Genomic DNA, 19,969 nt, shown 5'->3' on the forward strand with positions numbered 1-19,969 from the left:
TCTGAATAAGTTAATAATTAAATAAATAAAACCAAAGTGGCTGATTATGTATTTAAATGGAAAAAAGGATCCTAGCTCTTGAGGTACACATTAAAGTTGCATGTAAACGTCTAGAAGACCCAGAGCATGTAAACATGCGTGATACATCACAGCTGTGTAAACACTTACTGCACACAGTAGCACTGGAAGGAGCTATCGGGATATTCTGCCTGGAAAGGCTGCTGACTCTCCACAGTTCCAAACCACCAAGCATCATCTATTATACTGCGAAATCTATCCCCTGTAAGGAAAAAGATTGCATTCAGCAAAAGAACAACATAAATAATTGTTAAATACTTCCTTTTAAAGAACCAACTTCATCTTTCATAAACGCACTACTTCAATTCTTACATTTTGCACTACAGGAATCAAGCTCTTCCCCTAAAGGGAGGACTTTCACATCTCTAGTAATTAGTCACAGCCGCCTCCATGCCTCAAATCACAATATAACAGCAGGTTCTTCTGCTGTCACAGGCCCCATAACAGTTTCTCTCATTTCTCTTTTTTTTTTTTTTTCTGCTACAGGAATTGCAGCAAACGTCAAATAAAGTTTCCAGTGATCGCTATAGTATCATGTGTGGTATAGTCCTTTACACCATGTAACAGAGACACTGTATCACATTAACCAGCTGCAGAAATGTTGCAAAACATACGGAAGTGGAAAAAAAGTAGTCACCTATTTGCCAGTTCCTTTCTTTGGCTTCATTATAAAACTGATGCAGCACAAGGAAGTCAATAACATCTGGCATATCATGGTACCTTAATAGAAATAGAAAAAACATTGCTTCTATTACCCATAAACATAGTTCCACATGTACAACACAGACACAAAACACCAATTTCATGCATTTTGTTTTCAAATTTGGCATAATTAATGCTGTCATCATGCCTTGCAAGAGAAAAAAGAAAGAGGGGGAAGCTTCTAAACTGCAACAAAATCTCCTGAAGAATATCATCAGCATTTCAGTTACTTACTTTATGGAAAATGATTCTCCTGTCATTTTGCCTGTGATTGGATCTAGGAATGCAAGCTTCAAGCAACAGAGTGTAGGAGGCCCAACTTCGTATTTAATTCCTACAGTCTTCACAAATTCTTGTTCCTATTTATCAATAGGTAGTGTTATTTTAATTTTCTAACAATAAAAACATCCATGTTAAAGTACCAAAAATATTAATAAAATCCAAGTATGTTTTCACTATACAGCCCAGGTAATTTCACCCATAAAAGTTTTCTTTTCAAAATACTAAAAATCAATTAAAAAGAAAGAGGAAAAATATATTCCCTTGGTAGATTTGTGAACAGGATACCCACAAATTATTTAACTTTTCTAATAATGTTCTAAGGAACATACTCGCTCTGGTTTTAACCACACTGACGGCACCAAAGGTTATACCTGACCAAACCCAGGCCCTCTCACACTTGCACAGCAACATACAGGGGTAATAAAAGGAAATCCTTCCTCTCAAAGCGGAAATTCAACAATAGCCTTTTACGTTCACGTCCTGTCAAACATCAGCTGGTGGCAAGATCTCTATCCTGAGTGAAATGCTATTTCCTTTTCCTTACATGATGATGCCTTTGAAGATTACAGCTGGAATCACTGAATAATTAGGACTAGTAACTGGATATTTTTCCAGTAAAGCAATTATTTTCATTAATAGAATGACTGGCATACACATATATGAGTATTAGAACATACATGTGCTCTTCTCTTCATATGAAATCTGAGTAAAGCAAAAAAAAATACAGCAACACTGTGGATTAAGTATTAATGGACTCAGTGGTTCAAAGCCAAAGGGTAAGAAAAATCAGTATAACTATGGAAACCTACTATCTACCCCAGCAATCCATAATACTTTTATTTTGTAAAAATATGTTGTAAGATGTTGTCTTGCCCGTCCAAGAACTTAGGCACATACACAACTATATGCTTAGATAGATCCACTGTTTAACAGAGCTTGCACATCCATTTAGGTCTTCACACCATGATGTCCTACTTCTTACCACAGCATTAAAAACAATAAATAGAACCTAGATGTTCAGGTCATTGCAGAGTGTTGAGAGAAATATAAACAGCCTCTGAGTGGGGGGGGGGGTTCTGAATGAATTAGTGTTAAGAAAAAAAACCAACAGAGTCATAGAATAATTGGGGTTGAAAGTGACCCCTGAGAATCATCAAGTCCAAAATCCTGCTTATGGCAGGGCTAACTTAGATCAAGTTACTCAGAGCTTGCCCTGTTGAGCTTTGAGAAGTCTTTGAGGATGGAGATTCCATACCCTCCCTGGGAAACCTGTTCCAGTGCTTAACTACTCTCACTCTGACTTTCTTTTTTATTTATTTAATATTCTACATTTTTTTAATCTATCAGGCAAGAACACCACAGTAAATAAACTTTCACATTCTTCAATATCCTTCTGGCTTCCTATTATCAGGAACTGAACAGATGTAAAGGCTTTGTGTTAATAAAAACACTGATTTTTAATTTACAATTTTAATTTTGACATTAACATTTTAAAGTAATGCTTTCTACATTTTTTTCATACTGGTTTTTAATGTCAATTTAACATTACAGAGACACTCAGCTCTTTGAATTACTTGTTTAACTTACCCTGAGTTCCATTTTGTTCCATGGTTGTTTTTGCATGTTAATAGTGTAAATTTTTGCTTTCCTTACTGCCCGCACATAAGCTTCATGGCCTTGCCTAAAGTATATGATCTTGAAAGAAAATTAAAAAAAAAAAAAGATTATTTTACTGATAGTTCTCTTCCTGTTTAAATTTCTATGAACACATCAGGCATCATCCCTTTAAGAACATACTGTACACTTCTTTATTTCATTATAAAGTACTCTTCTCCTTAAAAATATTTATATCAGCCCCCAAAGTGGCACCTGCTATACTTGGGATCATTAAGTAGTGTGCAGGTTTGTCTGAAGATGCACAATCAATTCTTCCTGCTACTCATAAGTCACGTGTGCGCAAAAGGAGACACAGGACAGCTATGTGAAAACAACTGCCTGAGAATAAAAAAAGTTATCACAACTCAGCCTATTTTGAGCATGATTCACTAAAAATATTGCTAGATATTACAGTCCTGACCAAAACAAGCTCATCAGCCTTGATGGGAATTTCAGAATTGCTACACTCATTACCTCATCTCCCATTTGCGGGACAAAAGGTGAGCGGCGGGGTATAGTATCCAAGATCCACTGCGGGGCAAGCCATTCCTCGCTGGGTTCACCTTCCATCGAAAGCAGTCCACTTGGTTTCTTAAATATATGACATTAAATTTAGAATGCAAGCTGTAATTACTATGGCAGAACACAAGAAAAACTGCATCATACAGTGCTTGCTGAAGATAACTAGATACAAGGGTAAAGCAAATGCTGGAATGTCAACCTTCCAAAAACCTCAACTAAATAGCAGGAAATAAGACATGTTCATTATAAATATAATAGAAGATTAAAATGTTCATAAATAAAGATATTTCTTTAGAAAGATTCTAAAGATCTTCTTTAGAAAATACTAGGAAAAAGAAATCTGACAACGTAGATACAATACAGATGCATTATAATTTTACAACAAAACCACCTTGGAGTAAATCCAGCTGCAATGAAGAGCACAAATCTGAGAGGAAACATGCCATCTGTAATGGAGAACTACCTGCATGTAACACGGAAGTACATCTATGTCACACAGCAGCAAAACAAACAAAAAAATTATAGGTAGCAAAATTAGGGATAGCAATTACTGTGCTTTCTATAGGTTCTTTCTTACTACATACTTATTTGTGAAAAATCTTACTTTCAAATCAACCACTCAAAAAAAATTATATTCATAAAGTAAGAAAGACACTAAAAAATTAAAAATGCTGACCTTTTTTCTAGGCTGTTTAAGTTTCCTTCGTTTTGGCTCCAGTCCTTTTGTTCCCTTCATATTTTCATCTTCAGAACTACTACAGATTTTCCGAGCTGCCTGCCTGGTTTGTCTCTTTGGAGGCTGGAGATTAATTCCAGCATCTGCTGTCCAGTCAGAATATTCACTTGATGAATCACTGTAGATAATAAAAAGTTGTAAGAAAGAAAACAGCACTTCAGTCTTCACACAACGGAGTGAACAGTCCAACCATTCAACCTCATCTTCTGGTGATGTGGAACAGATGTCAGGATTAGCACAAAATTTCATTCTCATGTGAATTTAAAGAAAACCTAAGTGCCCTCTAATTTGTGTATTTCAGCAAATTGTTTTATCAATTGCAATCTCATGGTAAAACTACAGTTATGGCTGATACCTATTTTCATACTAATTATCCCACTGACTCAGAGATGGGTTTCATAAGAACTGACTGCACAAAATGCATGAAAAATTTATAAAACTAGAAAACTCTTCTAAAAATACAGTTCTGACTTCTTTAATATCTGAATAACACACATACAGTATTTGTATAAGCTCATGGCCCTTCCAGCCATAAAAGCATAACATTAAGAGACTGTAGAAATTGTACACAAATACATACTCACAACAGAAAAATTACGAAATACTGATGTATGAAGAGAAGATACGCATGCACTCATATCAGTATTTCTATTGCACATGACTAATTGGCACTGATTTTTCTCAAGCAGTTCTTAAAGATAACATTTTCTTACAAATTCAAAAGTTTTCTTGACTTTAAAAAAAACAACAAAAAACAATAAAAAATGCTTCATGAAGAATTGGAAAAAAGTCAGTCTTCAAAATTAAGAAATTTTCACAGTGGTTTTCTGTTAAATATTGTTATAAAATCTTCTACAATTACTTAGTACTCAAATAGATAAAAGTATTTGTTCACAGACTCCACAAATTTTGTTGGTTACTGCTTTAAACTACTTAAGTGTACCAAACACTTTGCTTCAGTCCATCACAAGGTGTAACGAATCTGTACTGACTTGTAGCCATAGTATCACAATATCAACTGTCTTAAATGATATAATAAACTAATGTTAACAACTAAGAGACCAGTAAAGCTACCTGGAACTGCTTTCACTTTGCCATGCTGCCACAGGATCATCCATAGACGCATCACTTGTGCCTACAGTCTCATCTTCCTGTATTAAAAACAAAAGGTTTCACTTTTGGGCCATGTTTAAAAAGTATCATTTTTGTTTGCAAGCAAGTTATACCAGTTGTCTCACCTGAGGAAAGCTTTGTATTTAAGGGCTGGTTTAGCTTTAAATAAGTCCACAATTCCTTTCTGTATCTTAATTAAATTATACTATATACCTATATAACTTCTATAGAAAGAGATGTGAATTTTAATGGTATTAGAACTATCGAATGAGTTCTTATTTAAATGTTTGATTAATAAATTTTAGTGTCAATTGACCAACTTTATAGCTATTCTGTAGGTCCAATGCATTTACAAAGTGACAATGTTCAGCCTCTTTTTACTTTGCATGCTTCCTTAATGAGAACAAGTTATATTTAATCTGGTATATTTTAAGTTCTTCCCTTGCCAATATCAATGATTAATACCAATACTCAATCTCTTTCAACAGCAGTCTGCAGATGTAGAGGAAATCAAAGTACTGAATATGACCTAGAATATATGTGCTGTATGAAATCCCAAAATAGCAAGTGGTTTAATGCAACCCAGTTAAATTTACTTGAAAATGTTTCAGATTTCTAAAAATACCCAACCTGTTTTAAGCTAGTTTTGAACACTCTACTGGAAATGGTAAACGATCCTTCACTCTCCAGGATCAACATACAACAGTAACACCACAAATCCAAAAGACTCAATGATCGGAGTGTTTCTTCCTACGTGGAGAAACTTGGAGCCTTGATGGTAAGAGTGCTCTCAGCATATCTCTTGTCAAACCACGCTATTTGTGAAGAGGGAACCTAGTGAAAGAACGGCCCGCTGTGCCAGACCTCTGAGGAGCTGTCTGATTCCTCCCGTGCACGTGCATTCTGGCTGGCTCCTGGCTGGCTGTGCTCGATGGTGGAGCGCGTTTGGTAGGCGTGCTGGCGCTTGCGTTGGTTTCTTCTCAAAGACCTTCCACTTCCTGGTTGGTAATCGTTCTTTTATCACAGGGCAGGAGGGACAAGAAGAAAAAGAGCAGAGATTTAATGATGAATTACGCAGTTAAAAGATGCCTCATTACAGTGACTGTATGTTGGATCCCATTTACAAATGACAACTACGGAATTTAGATTTTAAAATGAAAATGTATCTTCTACACACTTGTGGTTTGTTGCAGTGCACATGCAGGAGTGGTTTTTTTAGTTCAGTATCAATTTTACTTTTTAAAGTAACAGTCCTTAGAAAGGAAGTTATGGAGAAATAGATTTTTTTTCTAAAAAATACCTGCAGTCTCTGGATAAGATAAAAGCTAGCCACTTAAAAAAGTGTGGCACCTCCAATATTTCTCCTACTTTCCACCAATCAGACTGAACACCCACTGTGGCTCTGCTCTTTTCCTTTCCCAGCATCTTCCCACTACTGAAGCCTTAGGGATAGAGATTTACTACCACTATTTGCATATCAGAGTATAAAGACAGACAAATTACAGTTACAGAAGGAAGACAGAGAGCCAGAAAAACAATTAGTACTACTGATCTTCTAAGTCGTTTCATAAAATTGGTTTGGGGTTTTGTCTTTTTTTTGCTCAGTGCACAGAACTCCTTCACACCCAGGTTCTCTCTTCTAGTGAATTAACTCACCCGTTGTAAGGTGTGGGATGGCTTTCTCTTCTTTTCAACGGTGTATAAATTAATTTCAATTTCACCTTTGGCAGCTCGACATTCTTCCTGGACCCTAATTATACATAGCAAACATCCCTTTTACTCAATAAATCATCATATAACTTGACAATCTCATTAATATATGCATTCAAATACTTTTGGTTCCCTTGCTATAAGAAATCTGTGCACAAGTCCTCCTAGCAGCATCCACACAAACTTCACTCCTGGAATCACAAGTTAAGGAAGCAAACTTGTTAGTTGAGCATGCATAATTATTTTCAAGCAAACTGAAATGTATTGAAATTATTTTCAGGGGTTTTTTTTAAATAAAGCTTCAGGAAAACGTGGGTTTTGAACTACTGAAGAAAGATTCAATTGTGAATTACTATTCTCAACTCTCCAGCTACCACCTAATACTAATATCTGAAATCCAAAACAAATAAAATAAAAGCCAACACATTTCTGAAAAATCAATTTTTAAAACTTGTAACAGATGTATGGAAGGATCATTAAACACTGCACAATTTAATGTTTTTCCTCTGTCTCACTTAGCATCTTACTTGCTGATGCCTGGAGGAAGCTCATTCACCACTACTCTCCTGCTCCACGCCATCAGGTCTCTCTCGGTGGCCATCTGACTTCGGGGAGCATTGTGATGCATTTGCCGGACCCCTTCAATCTGACCACTTCTCCGGAGACCAACGTTTGGTGGAGATGTAACATCCAAACCCGGACTTCGAAGAGCTAAGGAAGAAAAAGATTTTTCTTCACTTCTGTAAACCATCAATAAAATCTAGAATTTCAAGCCTAAGGACTGCACAGAGATTCTTTTTGGCAATTAACAATATTTATTCTACGTTAAGTGGCTTTGTCTTTTACTTCAGATGAACAGTTTTGTGCATTGGCCTTGGACTACTGGAGATGCATACGCTACTGTAACATCACTGTGGCTTGCTGTATCTTAAGAGATAACTGAGGCAAGAAAAGAATATAACCTACGAGGAGAGTTTTAAAGGCCCTTAAGTGACCTTCAAATCAGTCTTGACAACTGCTTAAAGTCTCTGAAACCACGAATCTTAAATTCTGTGGTGCAAAAAAAGCTGAGGTTGACATCTAAAATAATAGACTGTTGCCAGGTTTAAGGTTTCTGTTGTACCTCCCATTTGTTCTGTACTTGTAACACTTATCTACTGGGCCACAAGCACCACTCCTGCTCTGGGCTCTTCACTGGGTGGCACAACGTGGTGTGACATACCCAGGAGAAAACAGACACTTTGGGTAGCAAAGTGAGGCAAAAAGGCTGATAATATCAGAATCACTGTCATCACTGCCTTAATTTATCTCATCATTTAGAAATGCATCAACACAACTTCCACATGCTTAAATATAGTTAACTGCATGAATAAACTGCATTCATGGTTGTGCAAACCTATATAAAAATATTCAGCTATTTAAATATCAGGTATTTCTATACATACTCTAATTAACTCACACAAATGGACAGTTCCTGTAGCAAAGTCACTGATCAATGCAAGTTCTGTAAGGTAGCTGATTTCTATACCACTCGTATCTGGAAATTCCCTTTCACACAACTACAGGGACATACAAATAAAATTGAGAACCAGGACTGCACAACACACCCAGCTATCATAAGAAGCCCAAAAGATTTCTTGTGATTTGAAGCCAGCTTCTAGGCCACCTTCTTGACAATAGCAATTTAGATCAAAGCAAAAGTGTATTTTCAGCATTCTTCACTAATATTTTTCCTATTCCTTCTTGAATTTAAAAGACAAGCAACTCCAAATCTAGCAACCCTAATGAGCTTTGCCAGGAAATCTAATTCAAACATGTGCAATCAGTCATTTAACCCAGAACTAATTTATTAGCGGATGTAAATTTTTTAAAAGCTCTGGATGACTTGCAGCACAAGTCCACAGCATCTGCTCTCTTACATCAACTGCACTCAGTCAGCTGCTTCACAGTCAGCTGTGCACATCTGATTGAGTTTGTTTTAAAATTTTAATCACTTTGTGTATTAAAAATAAAATCACAATAGCAGAACACTTAGCAGGAGAATAATCTCAGGCTTTCTAAGGAAACACGAAGACAGAGCAGACATGTTTATTTTATAAACACTGATGTTCAGCCTTAGCATTTATGCTGCAACAGGAAGCCATTAGTCTGTCACAACACTGTATTCCACTGACATTCTCTAATTATATGCTGTTATCTTGACATTATGCAGTTACAAAGTATCATCTCTGCAGTGACTGACATCAAGACAATACCAGTGAACTTAATTTTTTTAGGAAAGGTTTATAAGAGGAATAATTACAGTCTAGTAGTCCTAGGTAATCAGATACAGCCCAGTTAGCACTGTGTGCCCTCAGCTGTACCTTAAACTTTTAATTCCTCCACTGGCACCAGAACGTCCAACTGCTCCACGCAGGTTAACAATGTGCATAAGACCAAGAGAGAAAAGCATCCTCAAAGACATGATCTCAGAACTTTTATTAACACATTTTGATTAGTACCTTATTGTGCTTTAGGAAAAGAAATGATGGAAGTGAAGAAGGGACGCTTACCTCCATTAACAGAGTGGGATCTATTGAGTGGAGGGTTTGGAAGAGTTTCTCCTTCATTAATTAGCCTCAGATCCTGTTCCCTCTGTAGCTCTCTGATCATTCCATCAAGGATACTCTCATCCTGGTCATTAGTTTGCTGACCGATGACTTGTTCAACTACTTCACCATCACCTTGACAAGAACAAAGCCACAACTGCTTATAAAATGATTAATTTCTGCTTTACTAACCACCATAGACAATCAAACTTAAAATTGTGCACAGTTTTTTGTCTGCTCTGCAAAACATCTGATCACCAGCTGGCCTTCTGCTCTCATGTAATAAATGGAGGCAAAGTTTAAAAGAGAAGTTACAATAAAAACCTAAAATTACAGACCACACAAAATATAAACACGAACCCTTAGAAACAGCAGAAAAAAATTACGCTTCAGTAGGTAATAATGGAAGACCTCTTCTCAAGATCACCATTTCGCAGAAGTTTATATCTACATGAAAGAAATCTGTTTCAAAAAATAAAAACTATTTTTTCAATGTCTTTCTTACCTTCCTTCTTCCTTACTCACATACATAGTTACACTGAGGTGTATGGGACAATTCTTTAAGCATGCCGTCATATACCTGGTAGAAGCCCACAGATTTTGGAATACCACAGTCTCCTCCTCTTGCCTCCACTCAAGTTGATTCCATACACTTCCTTTATGTCAGAAAGCCACCCCATCTCCTCTTCTACCCCTACACTGAATTTAAACCACTAGTTTCAGAAGACAACTGAAACAAATCCTTATAGTACCATCCTGCTGAGCTGGTGCTCAATACATGTATTATGCACGAGTCTTAGACAGCATACCATTAGCTACATATCCCAGCTGAGGAATAAGTTGTTCATCCTTGCAATTTTCCCTTCCTGGTACCAGCCGCTGGAATCTCGTGGGATGAGGATTTCCATCAACATCCACCAAGAATGGAGGAGGCATAAGATGTGGAGCCTGTTGAGTCTGTTCATCCAAGACATAGTTATTTGCATCACGGATCAGTGGTCGATAATCCGTATGGAAGAACATCTGATCTGGAATCTGCAAGAAAAGCAATTTAGTAAATAAATCAGTGGCCATTTGCAGCTGTCTTGCTGCTTTGGAATGGCTCCCATATGCATAAACCACAAGTCCTACGCTTAGGATCAGCAAAAGAAATGTTATGACAGACAACAGATTCCTACCACAAATGTGTTTTATTACCAAGGCCTGATGCAAAAATTCAGTAGGGAAATATGCCAACAGAGGTGAATAGACAGAAGTTAATGCTTTGTTCCCCTGTCTAGAGATTCTCTTGTCTAAACCTTTTTCATTTAGGTAAACAGCAACTGCTTCATGATCTAATTACTACTTTGTTTGGGGCAGGGTGAGGGAATAAACTGTAACACAGATAATTCTAAGACAAAATCAAGTCAGGCACAGAAGAGTTTAAAATTCATTCAACCCACCTTTTCATAATATTTATTGCATCCAAAACCAAATAGCAGCAGATGTCCGTGAGAGTCTGTGCAGGCAAAATGCTGTCCATCTGGTGAGAACTTGCAATCAAAAACAGCTCCATGGCCTTGGCCCTCAATCTGTACACAAGCACAGAGCATTCCTTTCACAATCATGCATTCTCTGTAAGAGCATTTTTACAAAAATATCACCTGTGCTTAAACAGGTATTTCATCCTAATGCTGTGTAATTTCTCATCTCGCTCAAGACTGATTTACGCTTTTTTTTCCCCCGCTTGATTATTAAAGCTTCACTGAACAACAAAGTAAAACCTTGCATTATCTCTTTGTCCTGGAATTTCAGTACAACTTGTAATGTACGTTCTGAAACAACTAGCTAGAAGTCTACATTTTATGTTAATGGCAGACACAGGGCAAGCCTGCACCAAAGATCTGCCGTGTCTTGGCTCTGTACAAGCCGGTTTCACAGCCCCACGTGCCAGGAGGCTAGCTCGGGTCCTGAAGCAGTACAGCTGCATTTGCTCAGTACTGGAACCACACCAACAAACCCAGCACTGGGCGCACGAAGATAAATGCAGCACAGAGCCAACCATACATTTCCCAGACCACGGCATTGTGCTACAACACACAGGCTTCATTGCTCTACCTTGGAAATCACTATAATCTTTAGCATGGTATAACTGTGCCTATACACATGAATACTACTCAGATGTAACAGATCCCGTGAAGGACTTGCTGCTACACTTACAATATGCAAAAACATCCTTTGGTATTGCTTACTGAAGAGTTTTCTTTTTCATATGTAGAAGTTTTCCCCTAATCCTGTTGTGACATTGGGCACAATAGGTGTATCACGAAATCTGCTTTTGCCTCAAGATCAGTTTTACACAAATGTGAAAAAAAAAAACCAAAACAAAACCAACCCACCTTGCCTGATCATTCTTACCATGTTAAAGTAATTGCGAATTTTTGTTCCTTTGTCTATATCCCAAACAAAAATATTTCCATCGTGACCCGCTGAAAGTACAATCCTTTGGTCAAACGGATGGGCCTCCAGGACAAAAACTTCATCATCGTGACCCTGCAATGAAAGCAGGGTGAAAAAGAAAGTAGTATTTCTCCATGTAATATCTCCAAACATGCTAGCCTTTAGTGTGAGGACATCTCAGTTCAGGTAGTCATCCATGACCTCTACTTAATCAACATTTCTGCCAGAGGCTTGGCATTATCACTGCTCACTTCGTAAGTGCCTCGGCCTGCAGCTCAGCACAGCTGCGAGGGACAGGCATGGGGAGGAAGGAGAAGTCAGCAGCGAGGACAGCTGCAACCCTCTAATCTGGGCACAAATGGTGGCCTTCAAAGGGCTCCCTGCTCAGCCAGCACTCACCAGGGTCTGGCAGCATTTTGGTCCTCAGCTCCTCTCCCCGTGATACATGCCTCTCCCAAAAAGTGTAAGACAGGTGACATACTTCAAGACAAAACACTCCTCATCAGAGGGAATGATGATGCTGATTAGCCTCAAATCACTTTCAGAGTTGAACCGTATCCATTTGGGATTTACCCACTTGAATTTTACTCACAGATAAACTATGAAGAAGCTGCCCTGTGGACGAGTTCCACACTTTGAGAAGGAAATTGTTGACTGCAGTGATGACAGTGGCATCGTATCTATCCCAAGCCACCATAGTAACCTTCAGTTTAGTCACCTTGTCCTCCCCAGATGCTACATTGTTTCTACAGAAATTAATAATTTAAAGAAGAAATAAATCAGTAACTACATACGGAAACATTTAACAGTGCTAATTCAGTATGAAATCAGGGAGAGCACGGCTGCCACCACTGTGGTTATTGGCTAAGGCAGGAGAACGAAGGATGGCTTCTGCAGTGGTAAAAACTGGATACAGGAAATATTCAGTGCCACTAAGATTTACAGAGTTTTATTTCCTTAAAAAGGACAAGTTTCTCTTCTGTTCTTCTTATGCAATCATCCTTGCCTACCCCAATTTCAAACCTTTCTTTCAAGCTATTCAGTTCCATTAAGTTTTTTCCTATGAGGCATTTTTCTTATCAGTCATCAATACGAGTAAACGCTATAATGAGCAAGAACCTGCTAAATAAATCCAAATCATACTTCGACAGCTAACTTATTAAAAATGTAACCATATGAAATATAAAGAATTCTGCAAAGAAAAATGCCTAATGGATTTCTCCATTTCTGCCTTTTGTTATTGCACATACTCAATTACAAGGCCATTTACAGAAGTCACTTGAGGATCCCAAACAGAAAAACTCAAAACCCTAACTGAACCTGAAAATCAAATCACCACATCTCACCTCTTACTTGAAAACTTAAGGAAAAATACAATGTTAAGACACATGCTAGATATATATATTAGCATATCCCTATATGATCAGAGAGGTTCTACTAAAACCTCTTTCCGTGAGAAGAACTCTATCTGACATTCTTACTTCATACATAAAATACTAAATATTCCCCAATCATTAGAGTAAGGAACTATCAGTGTATTAATATTTTCTTTTGGGGGCTAAATAACTGTGTAACTTAACAGAGCATTTTCATTACACAAAAAAAATGCACCAGAATTAACTCAAAACGGAAGTAGATAGTTTACAGTATGACGGAAGACTTTGGTTTGCATGTAAACGTGGCTATGAAGCGTGTGCTGGTTTGGTTTGTTTTACCCTGTCATTTTAGTAGCCATATCCAGGACCACACTCTTCCAATCTTGCTGCTGGTAGTGCCATATTCTTGCTGTTCCATCTCTGCTTCCACTAACAAATCTTAAACTATGGGGAAAAAAAAAAAAAAAAAAAAGAAAAGAAGTCATGAAATTCTGAATAAGCGTACGTCACTGCTGGTTTTGGTCTAATACCCACATGCCCATCTTAGGATCTTGTTTTCTCACTATTCAGTAGCTTCACTATGGAGTTTTCCATCCTCAGCAACGATGTGGGCATGCTAAATCAATCCTGCGGCAAGAATATTTAGGAGCTTGGCAGAGGACTGTCATTCACCTTAGGAAAGGTTGCTACAAGCACTTTTATGTTATTCTACAAGCACACACGCACACAAGCGCATATACACTTGGACGTGTATACTTGTATATATATACTTGTCTTACTCTATATATGCCCACACACAGGCGTGTTTAACAACTCATAAAACATCCATGAACTACTGCCACAGGAAACAGGCAGCTACAAAATGCTGGCAAGCCAAGAGGACACCCATTCGCGCCAGCACAGAAGCTAGAACATATTTAATCTTTTTTCAACACTTCTTCTTTATATTGTTTGTGCATCTCTGATCTAGAGAATGTAATTAAAAGACAGTGAGGTTACAATTTTCATATCAGATATTTGTACGGTACAAAAGAGTTTATATCCCACAACATTAATTACATTTGGCTACAGCTAGCAGATGGCCTTGGAATGACTTCAATGTCGTAATTCATACAAGCTGCACATTCCCTTTTTAATGACATCAGCAAATCTCTTGAGCAGTTCATAGTGGCAGCGAAGAAAAAGAAACTGCATGCCAGGAGTCTAGCATAAATTATAATATATTAACTTGGGGAGAGGGTGAAGATGGGGAAGGGAAATACCCAAGTTGAACACAAACAGGTAGCCCTGCCTGTGAAGTTGAACACGAGTATTCTCATTTTTAAACTCCTCTTTGTTTAAAAAATTCAAGCATCCAGCAAATGCATTTATCTACATCATGCTACTTTGGCTATCATTGTCTCAGAAATAATTTTTGTTGAGAATTTTTCAAAAAGCTCCCCAAGTAATACATTTTCACAGGACAGCCAACACCTTTAAAAGTATATTCCATTTATATATAGAATTACATGTAAAAAGGCAAGCCTATGCAATTTTATTTTAGTAAGTGATTGTTTCACCTTTTCAGTTTCCCTGATCTGAATTTTTTCATCATGATGCTCATGACATTCATTTTATTTTTACTTTTTTGTATTAAAACAGAAAGGAAGCTATCACTCTTCCATTAAAAGCATCACCGTAGCACATAATTTTCAGTGACTGTGTGACCTAATACCCCCAGTGAGACCTGTGCTCTCACTGCTTGGAAGGAACTGTTAGTACAATCATACCAGTACATTCCCACATAATTTTACATGACAAAGATCTCGAGTACAGGTGCAGTTCCACGGGCAAAGCTACAGTTTTGCTTGGAAGGCTCCTGCTCGCACACATCCCTTAAACTTCCTGCCAAGCACAATAAGGAATATGAGCAAAAGCTGGTATAAAACCATTTACACGAAGATGCTGATCGCTAATCAAAGCTTGTCACGCCACTCTCCAACACAGCTGTGCTGCAGAAGTTTGATGCACACACATGCCTACAGGCACCTTTACACGTTTTACCACGACCATCCTGACTTTCATCGCTACAGAAACACCATCCTGACTTAGGACAGTTTTAAAAACTGAAAGCTCTGCAGGTTGGAATGGTTCACTTGATAAATTTTAAGACCGCAAGATTACTGTTATCGTCTAAAGTAATCAGCTGGAAATTCACATATTTGCCAGGTATGTTGTCAGAGATAAGTAAATTATTACGAATAATAAATCAGACCAACTAAATGATCATCAAGACCCAAAGGTTTTAAGACTGTGTCTCTGTAACTGGTTCTGGACAGGCAGCAGCAACCAAGGGCTGCGAGTTCAGAGTGTGTAATGTGCGTGTAGAATAACTGTCCCATATACTCAGTTCCAGCAACCGGTGAAAGTAAGGACTGTAGTTCATCAGTAGTCACATAAATGAACACAGACTCACAGTCTTCACTCCAGGAAATGTAAAGATTAGCCCATTTAGTATCACACTTGGTGATGTTAAGCTATCCAGACGTACTGGTGACTCAGTGAAGACTAAAGATAGCGGGTTGCAAGGAGACACCGCAAAAATATGGTAGGACACTACTGAAGTATTACATAAAACATCCAAATCCTTGTGAAAAACTAAACAGTTGTAATGAGAACATGTGTAAAAGAAAGTTTCAATCTCAAATGCAGACAAATTAAGCAGGCGAGTCTTATCTACTAAGTAGAGTGGATCCAAATTTGGGGTGTGAGGATCAACCACACCTTTACACCCCGCTGAAGAGCTGTTCTTTGCTTACTCCCCCTTGGAAATAAATCAGGGGTTTGAGGGTTGTTTTTTCTCCTGGCAATTTCAGAGTTATAAAAATACAAGATGAGGAATGAGGGCCTGGTTATTCATCAACTCACATTTATCACTCTAGAACCTCACAGAAGTTGAGCTCTTATGAATTTTGAGTGTTTTTATGAAAACAAACACTCCTCCCATATTTTTCAGAACTCTGAGCACCAGAAGAGACAACTTCCTTATTCATTGTGCCCAGAGAGGGACTGGCAGAAGAAATCATTCACCAAGGAATTAAATGAGACAGATAGCAAAGGCTGGATGGCGTTCTGTTTCAGCAACATATCAGCAATGACATATTATTTGGAAAATGTTTTCAAATTATGCTAATCACTGGCTGCTTTCTGATCCCTAGCTGGTATAAATGATACAGATAACATATGCAAGAGAAGTAAATCTTAACAAAAAACCCAACATATAGATAATCTATCAACAACACTCTCAGCTTCAACACAATTCTCACACGGATCATAAATAAGAGCACAGTGAAGTAATGAAAAAAATCAAAACCAAGATAAAAATAGTTCTACAGTTCCTTGTTTTCATTATGCAAGATGCTCGTCATTTAGATGCCATTATTTCCTTGATTTCCTTCCATCTCACTTCTGACCACACACCAAGTCTTATTCCCCCCTTCATGTTTATTTTCTTTTCATAGACAACTGCACTGAGTTTGTACATCGTTTCGGTCAGTGCAGACAGCGTTGCTCAGATGCTGACCTAACATCATCATTCTTTAGAAGTCAGGGTGTTACATTCCCATACTACTTACTACAGAGAGGACAGAGCAAGAGCAGTGGAAAAAAGAAGTGGCCTTCTGATCTGTGCCCTAGTACAGAAACAAGGGAAATATATCTCTTCTGAACGCAACAGCTACCGAAAGTGCTACTGTCATGGGTAGCTTGGCCTCTAACTTGGCCATCAGCTCTGGCTGCAGCTCCAGAAAAAAGGGTGCCTAAAAGTCACTAACTCAAACAAGAGTCACACAGATAACTAAATATGTATATGCGCTTGTTTTCCATCTGGCTCTAACAGGACTGAAATGATAAAGCCGAGCTTTTCCCCGCTCCCCCACATTTAACCTGATATTCTAGTTAAGAAAAAAATAAGAAAAGCGATTGAGAAACCAAATCCCTGATCCCATTATGAACAATGAATATACTCAGATGTTATTGCCACCTTACCAGGTAAAAGCACCTTGCAAGAGAGGCTCCTTTAATGAAGATCAGACCACAGCTTCTTGCAGAACTACTTGTCTGACCATCTGTGTCTGTGTAACAGTTCTAACTTTTGCTTAGAACTACATTTATTACAATGCTCCTACTCCTGCAGTAAGAGCACTCCTGCTGTACTTAACAAGGCTACCTATGAAGCCACTCTTGCACACAAAGGATACAAAATTTGGTTTCCAATTTGCTGTTTAGAAAAATACAAAGCAAAAGCATAGTTCCAGAATATTTTTGTTGTTACAGCAGAGGACAGCAAGTCCAGGCTCAGGGACATAACACACATCTTGTTACATACTTCAAATAATTTCTCTAAGATTAATCAGAGCCCCTGTGCAGTCTCCCTGTTGTATTAAATTTTCTCTGAAATGTTATTTGGAAAATTGAATACCATACTTCTCATGTCAAAACCCTAGGACAGCCACTCACCTGTCTCCATTGTTACAGAACTGGACTGCAACCACTTTGTCCTAAATAGGAGGGAGGAAAAAAATAGTAGTAAGTGCTTTGTAAGCTGAAACACTCATCCAAAAAGATCTTAATGATGAGCTTCTATTTAGCAAATTGCATCTTCCCATGCATCTCCTACAACATGCTATCTTACACATTCAAGTGCAGAAAAGTCACATTTGAAGTTAAAACTTCCCCAGACATATTGTGTTAGACACTGAAATACAAAACTTCAGAGGTGATGGTTTCGTGTTGCTCCAGAAGTAGCTCAGAGACAGAAATGATTTCCAACTCAGCCTCCCTGACACTGAGACGTGCAGGAGGAGGAAGCTGCAGCAGCTCTACTCTTGCCCGAGCAGAGGCTTCCTGCCCAATGCCACGGGACCAAACATCACCCCCTCCTCCGGGTAAGCTCTGCCTGGGAACCCTGCGCCTTTCAGGCTCCACAGAGTTAACAGGAATAAGGGATCCCTGGAGCTCACAAGTCCTGGCAGGTACTGCACTCCGTAAGACCAAATAAATGAGCACAGCAGGTTTGCAATTTTTAGACCTAACATTAAAGCGCATCAAAGTATTTCATCACAAAAATGCAAACCTTGGCCTTATTTCCACTTTTAAACTGTTGAGAAACAAACGTTACGTTTTAGTCGTGATTTTCCCTTTTATTATTTTGCTAAATACTTGTGTTGCCTACATGCACTTGCTATCTTTACTCCCCCTGACATCTCTACCTCCTGATAACCAAGTGTCCAATTTGGGATTTTTTTCAGGGGCGGGCTGACAGCAGTCTGTAGTATTAAGAAAAGCAGACTTAAAAAAAAATTAAAGGAATTAGTTTCTTCCAAACCTGAACTGCTGAATATAGAAAACCTTTTTTCTTTTGTGAGCAAAATACTTGTTAGATTTGTTGGCTTGGAGCTCTGAGACTTAAATGTGAGACCCATGACTCCCACTGAAGTTCAGTGAATCAATTTAGACCTCAGCCTTAATCCATAAAATATTGCTAAGGCGGGCAGCTGGGCTATTAACGTTCAAAGATAAATGCTCCAAACGCCTCACAAGTGACAGCCCTATCAGTGTTGCTATAAGCTTGCCTTTCTGATATATTGTTTACCATGCACATAATAAATAATGAAATCATCACCTGCTCTCGGTAACAACTAAGAAATGAAGAAAAATTTGATACTGTTTTAGTGACGCTTCTTTATGGGATTTCATTGAAACTGAGACATTCAGTGGTTTTAATAAAAGCTATCAAAAATCAAACTTGAAAACTAACATCATTGTACAGATATTTAAAATAGTTTGAATTTTTATGAGAACCCTTCTGCATTACCTGAGAAAGGATGCTTTTAGGCATGCTTTATTTTCTAAATGAAATTACCATGATGATCCAAAGTTTGACTGCACACTCTAAAACCAGAATTACTTTGTTTTTTCTTGTTATGTGGATTTGTGGTCACAACTAAAGTTAAATACTCAACAGTAAATTTATTAAGAAAAATGACACTGTGCATGAAAACTGCTTTAATTCCTCATTCCAACACAGACTTTCTTCAAAAATACGGGAAAATTACCTGATCCCTCAGTTTTCTGGGGGAATGAAACACATAAAGCGTATTTTGCACACATCTCCTGCCTCAGAGGAATTTAAAAATAAACATACCACAAATTTCCAGGCATTTAAATACCACAGTGTTGAGAGGCAGCTAAACTCTAAAGACAGAAAATAAGTCAAATAGGATGTACAAAACCTAAGTTCCTTAAATAAGCTCAAGTGGTGAAAAAAAAAAAAAAAGATTTGCTTTCTGATTTGTCTCTTACCGTATGAGATTCTAATTCAGCCATTTTCTCTGGAGATTCTGAGCCCAAATAATAAATTCTTATCACGTGGTCAGTACTACCTGTTGCAATGAACATGCCACCTAAGAAAGACAGTGTTTTCTGTGAGAAAAGCCATCCTAGGAACAACTTACTTTAATTACTGCTTTATTGTCAAAGCAGCAAACTATGGTTTTAAACAGAAAACTTCAATGTAATCAAAACATATGTCCTGAACAAAGAAGTTAACTCTGAGAGCTTTTACTTTGATCTGTATTTCCTCAAACGGTATCAGCTTTAGCATAACTATGAGCTCTACAATATTTTCCAGCTGCAAACCTTTATGACCAAAGGAAGAGAATACTGCAAGTTACAACACTCATCCAACAAACTACTCTGCCTTCCCCTCAGAAATTACCACAGCACTC

At 37.9% G+C, this 19,969-nt stretch overlaps 1 protein-coding gene across 3 annotated transcripts in view; it reads right to left on the reverse strand.

Moving 5' to 3' along the window:
- Window positions 1-19,969, reverse strand: part of BRWD3 (bromodomain and WD repeat domain containing 3) — a 61,600-nt gene that overhangs the window by 17,192 nt on the left and 24,439 nt on the right. For all 3 annotated transcript variants that reach the window (XM_074883049.1, XM_074883048.1, XM_074883050.1), the window contains 18 exons: window positions 19,545-19,645; window positions 17,700-17,740; window positions 13,542-13,646; window positions 12,419-12,572; window positions 11,785-11,919; window positions 10,830-10,958; window positions 10,197-10,422; window positions 9,352-9,522; window positions 7,327-7,510; window positions 6,746-6,839; window positions 5,954-6,103; window positions 5,051-5,127; window positions 3,917-4,094; window positions 3,193-3,309; window positions 2,650-2,757; window positions 1,015-1,139; window positions 716-798; window positions 169-280 (listed from right to left, as the gene is read on the reverse strand). In XM_074883049.1, the coding sequence (XP_074739150.1) occupies window positions 169-280; window positions 716-798; window positions 1,015-1,139; window positions 2,650-2,757; window positions 3,193-3,309; window positions 3,917-4,094; window positions 5,051-5,127; window positions 5,954-6,103; window positions 6,746-6,839; window positions 7,327-7,510; window positions 9,352-9,522; window positions 10,197-10,422; window positions 10,830-10,958; window positions 11,785-11,919; window positions 12,419-12,572; window positions 13,542-13,646; window positions 17,700-17,740; window positions 19,545-19,645 (2,290 nt within the window). The remainder of the gene's footprint in view (window positions 1-168; window positions 281-715; window positions 799-1,014; window positions 1,140-2,649; window positions 2,758-3,192; window positions 3,310-3,916; window positions 4,095-5,050; window positions 5,128-5,953; window positions 6,104-6,745; window positions 6,840-7,326; window positions 7,511-9,351; window positions 9,523-10,196; window positions 10,423-10,829; window positions 10,959-11,784; window positions 11,920-12,418; window positions 12,573-13,541; window positions 13,647-17,699; window positions 17,741-19,544; window positions 19,646-19,969) is intronic.

This window comes from Strix uralensis, chromosome 13 (genome assembly GCF_047716275.1).
Source record: "Strix uralensis isolate ZFMK-TIS-50842 chromosome 13, bStrUra1, whole genome shotgun sequence".
In the NCBI taxonomy this organism is placed as follows: domain Eukaryota; kingdom Metazoa; phylum Chordata; class Aves; order Strigiformes; family Strigidae; genus Strix; species Strix uralensis.